Genomic DNA, 7,586 nt, shown 5'->3' with positions numbered 1-7,586 from the left:
TTTAAAACCCATTTTGGAGAAGAAGATTTATCACCTTTAAGGCTGTGAAATCAACTCTCCGGTGCTCTTTGCGTCGTTTCCCGGTGTCTCCTCTCGGTCCAGCATCCTCGGCGGCTCGTGGCTGTCCTCGTCTTCTCGGCTGGAACACGCGCGAGTGGTGCTTGGTCTCGGCCATTGATGGCGCTCAAGGAATGAAAAAGAAGATAGGAGAAGGAGATGAAGGAGACGATGACGATGAGAGAGAGGAGGGGGGTGCTCGGGCTCGGCCATTGATGGCGGCCAGTTTTTTTTTTTCTTCTGAAAAGCAGTAAATAGCGTGTGAATGCAGAGATACGGTTATAATGACCTTCCTCGATTTTAGCCATCATTAATGACCAAATATTTGAGCTGATGATATTTAATAACCGTGATCACAAAATGGGCGGGAATAACAAAGGGCAATCCCGTCCCATTTTGACTGTAAATAAATCCCAATGGCTATTTACCATTAATTAACTAAATGTGGGCTAAAAATAAATTGCTTATTTTCGGGAGGCCATTTAGCTTAATTACCCTTATTATTATTATTATGATTATATTCGTCATCACTAGGTTTTCTCAAACAATAATGGCCACCAAGAGTAATTAATTAAAAACCTTATGAGCTTCTCATTATTCAATTATATTTCTATTATCAACATACATAGAAATCAACGATCAAGTGATTTTACATGCCAAGGGATACAATAACCAGTGTGACAGTCACAAGCTCCAGTGGGAACAATGTTCCAGCAACAGTCCCTGCGACAGCGATCCTGGTCTTTTTTCTGGTCATAGGCGTCGATGTAGTGCGAGTTTCCAGGCCATTCAATCTTGCAAAAGAAGAGTGTGGTGGCAATGAAGAAATTGGGGTGGAAACTGAACTTGTAGCCCTTGCCCGGTGCCAAGAAATGTCGACCGAGATCGTTTTCCTTTGACTTGCAATGGACTGAAAGCGTAGCTCCGCTGAACAACTTGTTGTTGATGGTGACGGCGGTGGGGGGCCGCGGTTGAGGTAACTTTCTCACCTCTTGGCTTACAGCGCCTGAGATCATGAGCCCTAATAATAACCCCGTTGTGATTGTCACAGCATACTTTGTGTTCAAACCATAGTTTGACATGATCATAGTAATACTTGTGAGGATTATTTGTTTATGTATGAGATTATTGAGTTGTGTTTTCCTTGTTGGTATTTATAGAGTTGCTTACCATTATAAAGCATATCTTGTGTTTATTTTTGGATTCGTTAATTAAATGATTCCCTGATTTGATGATACTTATATATATATATGCCTAAATTAGTAGTTTATTTAAGAAGAGATCCATGAGATCTTGTGGGATTTTCTCATTTGTGTGTGTGTGTGAACATTGCACATACTCTGTAGTTTTATTTATTTATTCAAGCTTATGTGGTTTTATTTTAAAGGGAATGTACACATATTTTTTTAAAAATTAAGAACCTTCTAATAGTCCGCTTTTAAATGACTCAAATCTCGCTTTTTTACTAAAAAAAAAAAAAAGTCCGCTTTTAAATGACTCAAAAGCTATGCTGCTTCTAAACTTTAGAAGTGATACTTTAGAAGAAACATATTGTCGCTAACTCTAGTGTCGCCTCTAATAGCTGGTCCAACACATGAGAACATGAGAAAGAAGCAAAATATCTAATATGTTGAATATGTTTTACAATATTTATTTATGAAACTGCAGTTAAAGACGTGAAATAGATTATCAAAATAAAAAATTTAAATTTTTACGTACTTCTGACAATAATTCATCGCTCAATGCTTGTAACACTACATATTTATTAAAAATTGTCTCTTTGTATATCTTCTTAGAACTAATAGAAACTCCGCTTTATTATCACAAGATATTATTTTTAAATTTTGTTATAGAGTTAGTAGTGGTGTGGCCCATGCTCTTGCCAAGATATTATTTTTTAATATTGTTCGGTAGCCGAAACTAGTGACAAGAATAGTGCAGTATCGACTTATCTTGTGGAGTGACGTCGATATTGACAAATCGAATGAATAAGAGAAAACAGAGAATTCATCTATTTTGCTCCGATTTGTAGGAGCTTCAGTCATTAGATAATTGATTACACTCTCACTATTTCAATCTGGTTGCAATTTCTTTCGCATTCGTAATAAATTATTTTACGAATAAGTTATTAATTGTTTAAGTAACTTCGAAATATCACTAATATTTAAATGAATTAGTAAAAGAGCAAGTTAAATCAGCCCACAAGGTCCAATAGGGCTTGTGGTAGTCATGTGCATCATGATTTGTTGGCCTTGGATGATAAAAGCCCAATTATATTAAAGCTTTTCACATATAGAAAATAAATATTATTCCTATTCTATGACTTGTACCAAGATTTTGGACCAAAATCTACTAAACCCAAATAAATCCTAAACTATGACTACCTATTTTCACTAAATACAAAAATACCCTTACTTTTAATAATATTTGATTTTCTTTCTTATTTAATTATTTGACTTTCTTTTCCTTTTGGGTTCAGCTCTCTTCCACTCTCTCTTTTCGTTTTTCAGTTCGTCATCTTTGTTTGGGTTCATCTTTGTTTTTTCAATTTGTCCTTTTAGTTTAGGGTTAGATTTTCATGAAAAAAATTTGATCCTATTCAAAGTGTTTAAGTCGTTGAATTTCTGTGGTTTTTGAAGTTAAAAAAAAAAAAAAACAATTCTCGGGATTCTGGAAAATTTTGAAAAGTTTCTGAAAATTTCTGGGTTTTCGTTGAAGATTTATTGACATTGATGTCAATAAATATGCATTTTTATTGACATTAATGTAAATAAATCTTCAACGAAAACCCAGAAACTTTCAGAAACTTTTCAAAATTATCCAGAATCAAATCTTCAACGAAAACCCAGAAACGTTGAAGATTTATTGACATTAATGTCAATAAATATGCATTTTTATTGACATTAATGTAAATAAATCTTCAACGTTTCTGAGTTTTCGTTGAAGATTTATCTTCAACGATTCTGGAAAATTCATTTGAAGATTTATTGACATTGATGTCAATAAATATGCATTTTTATTGACATCAACGTCAATAAATCTTCAACGAAAACCAAGAAATTTTCAGAAACTTTTCAAAATTATCCAGAATCCCGAGAATCGTTTTTTCTTTGTTTTTTAACTTTAAAAACCACAAAAATTCTACGCGGAATCCATGGCGGGCTGTTCCGGCGGACACTTCGAGGTCGCCGCCACCGGGATGGTCATGGGCTGCTCTCCGGCGGCCATGACCGTCGTTCCCAGGAGCTTCAGCGTCGGAGATTCCCAGGGCTGCTCTCCGGGTTTTTGTAATGATGTTTGTTTTCATAATACAAACTAAATAATTGTTTTTGTTTTATTAATTAACTAATAAAAATAAACTAAATATGAAGGATAAATATGTAATTACTTATTTCATTAAGTTATAGTTTAGGATTTATTTGGGTTTAGTAGATTTTGGTCCAAAATCATGGTACAAGCCATAGAATAGGAATAATCCCATATTATATATTAAGTATGATCCGATTTGGTGAGTATTTAATGTAGTAATTATTTATGAGAGTATCATGAAAATATTATCTGCTTTTCATTTTATGGAATAGTATATCCTATAATGAGAAATAAATAATATATTAATGATGTTATTTATTAAGAATATTATGGAGATATTCCATATTAATAGTTACCTGATTATATATTCTAAAGTGAGAAGTAAATAAATATCATAAATGAACCGGATGTTTTATTAATTAAAGTATCTTGAAGATATTTGATTTGTTATATATTTCTATAATAAATCTCTCACATTAATTAGAATATGATAAAAGAAAATCAAGTAAGTGTATATTCTGTTTTTAGAAACCTAGAAAGCTATTAATATGGGCTTGGAGAATTGAAAGAATCATCTAACGAAGTGCAAAACACTCTAGAATTTTCGCCCATCAGCCTTGTTCCCCACTCGAAATTTTTGGCAACCCCTCTCCCCTGGTCTTGGACTTTTTACTCTCTCATGGGGTTGGAAATTCGTTCATATCACTTCTCAAAGAAAGAAAGAATTATTCCGACACCTTGTTATAGTAATTAGCGATAAAAGAGTTTGCCCATACTTTGGTCTCTATCCTTCCGGAGATTACATCTTGGAGGATTGTGGTATCGGTCAACCGACGAGCAATCGAGAAATCCGAGAGCTTAGAGATATAAAGATACAAAGAGCGAGGAGTCACCGAAGAGTCAGAGAGCTTGGAGATCTGAAGATCCAAAGAGCAAGGAGCAACCGAGAAATCCGAGAAGCAAGGAGACCCAAAAGCTAGGAGCGTGGAGGATCCGTATCGAAAGGTATGTAACTAAGTCCTCATATGGTTTATGTTGATTGTGCTTGTCCCAATTATAGATCTATTATTATTGAATAATTTTTTTGATTAACTTGGCAATTATTGTTTACTTTAAAGATTAGCGATTGTTTATTCTATTTCGCATTTGTAAAAATATTGTAGGATTAAGAGATCGGTTACCCAATAAGAAGTATTGAAACGATTGTTTATGTTCAATGCATGGGAACCGTAAGTAACCCTATAGAAGTAATATACCCATCAAATGACATCGAAGCGATCGTTCGTGTCTGATACTAACAACCTTAGTTTACCCAACAATTGGTATCACTACTACAAAAAGTACTTTTAGAAGCGGCGCCTACTTTTAGAAGAGACTAATCGCTTCTAATTAGGAGCAACATTTGATCATTAGAAGCGACTAATCGCTTCCAGCCTAGTCAATGGAAATCAAAGCAGCCTGTACGTAAAAATTCAAAATTTTAACACTGGTCGTTTCTAAAGTCGCTTCTAATATTTTCCCCCGAATTAGAAACGACTAGTCGCTTCTATGTTCCCAAATTTATTGGTGCCTTGTTTTTCGCAAAACGACGTCGTATTGGTTACAATTAGAAGCGACTATTCGCTTCAATGTACCCAAAAATTTTGGTGCTTTGTTTTTTTTCCGCTAAAATATTCATTTTTCACGCAACGACGTCGTTTTGAATGGCTGCAAATTTAGTCGCTTATAAAATCGCTTCTAATTGTTAGACCTGAATATAAAAACGTAACTTCGTCTTCTTCGCCTCTTCTTCATCTCCGACCAATTTTGTCCCTCTGTGCCTCTCGCCGTCGTCCACGCTACCGGTGAGTTTCTCTCCCTTTCTATTTCCATCTTTCCCTATCTATTTCTCACTTTCTCTCTTTATTTCTCACGTTGTCTCTTCTTTGAAGCTCCGACCACATGCCTCCGATTTTTCGTGTCTGATACCATCTGACTTCCCAACAACAAGACCAATGATTAATGAAATCTTAAGCACTCTTAATACCTCTTTAGAGGTTTTCACATCTGGTTTTTGTTAAAGAAGTTTTAATGAGGCTTTGATAAAAAAAAAAAAAACCAAATATGTACATGTATGGTTTGCTATTTAGCCAATCTTTGATAACTATTTGGTAAATAGACATAAGATAATAATATTTACAAAATATTTAAGAAAGGTTATTTATGAAATCAGTAGGTCAAACTTGGAAACCGTAAATCATCCATGTACTATCACATAGTCATTGCGGTTATTTACCAAATATTTACTAAATGTTAGCTATATAGCAATCTAAAAGTGTAAATACAGTTAGTTTGCTAATTATTTGAATATTTATTTGTATATTTGAAAGTTATAGTTTTCCTGATTTAATACCCTAGCCTTTTAGTTTTTAATTTAACACAGAGAAATTATTATACTATATCTTACGAGAAAATGATGAGTACTTCATCAATTATTACCAGCATGGGGGGATCTGCCTTGATTTGTAAAAGCAAATATGTTTAGTGCTTTAAAATTAATAGAGAGGCTCAAACAAAAATGACTATCAAGAATAAGTAAGCCTTAGCTTCTCATTATTTATTTAATTATTTATACTATCAACATTTATAGAAATCAACCATGAAGTGATTTTACATTCCAAGGGATACAATAACCAGATTGACAGTCACAAGCTCCGGTGGGACTAATGTTCCAGCAACAGTAACTAATGTCACACCGATATCTGTCTCTTGTTTGGACGTATATGTCGATGTAGTGCGAGTTTCCAGGCCAATCCATCCGGCAGAAGAAGAGAGTGTTGCCAATTAAGAAATTGGGGATGAATTTGAGATCTTGTGGGATTTTCTCATTTGTTTGTGTGCGCACGTGTGTGTGATGATTTCACATTATCTTGTACTCCTCCTCCTTAAATAAATGTCCAGTTTTTGTTTTTTTGTTTTGTTTTGTTTTTTTTTTGAACTCGTATGGAGTTTATTTTTTATTCATTCATTATTATTATATAATCATAATTAAATATATACGATTTATCATAAATAAAATTTTATGATATCAAAATAATCGTACGTTTCATATTAGTATAAAATTTATTAAAAATAGAGGTCTTGATATATTTATTAAAATTTTACTAAAAATAAAAATAGTATTTAATTTATTATAAATGTGATCATAACATGAATATATTTCAAATTGGACTTGTATCTAATTTTTTTAGATTAATACAAAAGCCACATAATCAATTCTTCCAAAGAATTAAAAAGAACAAATATAAAAGTCAAGTACTGTGTTGCGAAATCCAGCACACTGCTTCGCTTTCGTTATGTGACGTATTAAACTACGGCATTCTAATTAGTTAATTATATTCCAATATCGGAGGGCAACGGTTATGGATCAACAGCGTTATTGACCTTCTTAAAATTCAATAAAATAAGGAACACAACCTTATTCTCAATACATAGTTGGAACATTACATATATGACATATATATGAAAGGAAGATCAATACATATAAATTATAATATATCTGTATATATTAATTAATGTTATGCGAGAGTATATTGTTCATTTATTTATTCCACACATAACATGCTTTGTGTTATTTTTAAACTTATATCAACTCAAGAGATAGTCTTTGTAACTAGACTAAGAAGATAGAAAGGGAAAAAGAACAAATATTTGTATGTTTCTGCATTTTCTAGATATTTGACCGTTTGATCATGTTGTATGTGATTTGTCACCGTTCCCCGAGTCTATTTAAAGGACTATTGAGTGAAATTCCGTTTAGATATATATGTTCTGAAGCAATAAATAAATAATGTAAAGAAGTGTGTAAAGTAAATAACACAAATAATGATAATTCAATTCGGTGCAATATCACCTACTCTGGAGGCAGTTTGTCTAGTGAAAAGTAAATTCATTATACATAAAAAAAAGGGCAAACTAGCAATGTAGCCATTTTGAAACGTGGTTTTTTGTTTCTAGCCCACGTTTGGTAAATTTTTAAATCTAACAATTTACTGAAATTTACAGCTATGAATTACCTAATATACCATTGTTGATCAAATTTAATGGAAGAAAATAGTAGCCAACGTTTGAAGGAATTCTAATCTACACGTGGCTGAAATTTGGTGAATTTGAATACATAAAAGGATATTTGTTAATGTAATAAGAAATGAAAGAAATATTAATTGATTGTAGAAGTCAAC

The 7,586-nt window shown here is 32.9% G+C and overlaps 1 protein-coding gene across 1 annotated transcript; it reads right to left on the bottom strand.

Annotated features, from left to right (window-relative positions):
• Nucleotides 1-689: 689 nt before the first annotated feature.
• Nucleotides 690-1,139, bottom strand: LOC149406322 (S-protein homolog 5-like). Its single transcript, XM_089612029.1, has one exon. It carries the CDS (start codon nucleotides 1,137-1,139, stop codon nucleotides 690-692), a length of 450 nt encoding a protein of 149 aa, XP_089468155.1.
• Nucleotides 1,140-7,586: the final 6,447 nt, after the last annotated feature.

The sequence above is a fragment of the Urtica dioica genome, chromosome 1, assembly GCF_054948205.1.
Source record: "Urtica dioica subsp. dioica isolate 48M chromosome 1, U.dioica_male_clone48M_v1_H2, whole genome shotgun sequence".
NCBI classification, from domain to species: Eukaryota; Viridiplantae; Streptophyta; class Magnoliopsida; order Rosales; family Urticaceae; genus Urtica; species Urtica dioica.
The sequence above is the reverse complement of the archived record's forward strand: the minus strand, read 5'-3'. Positions and strand labels throughout refer to the sequence as shown.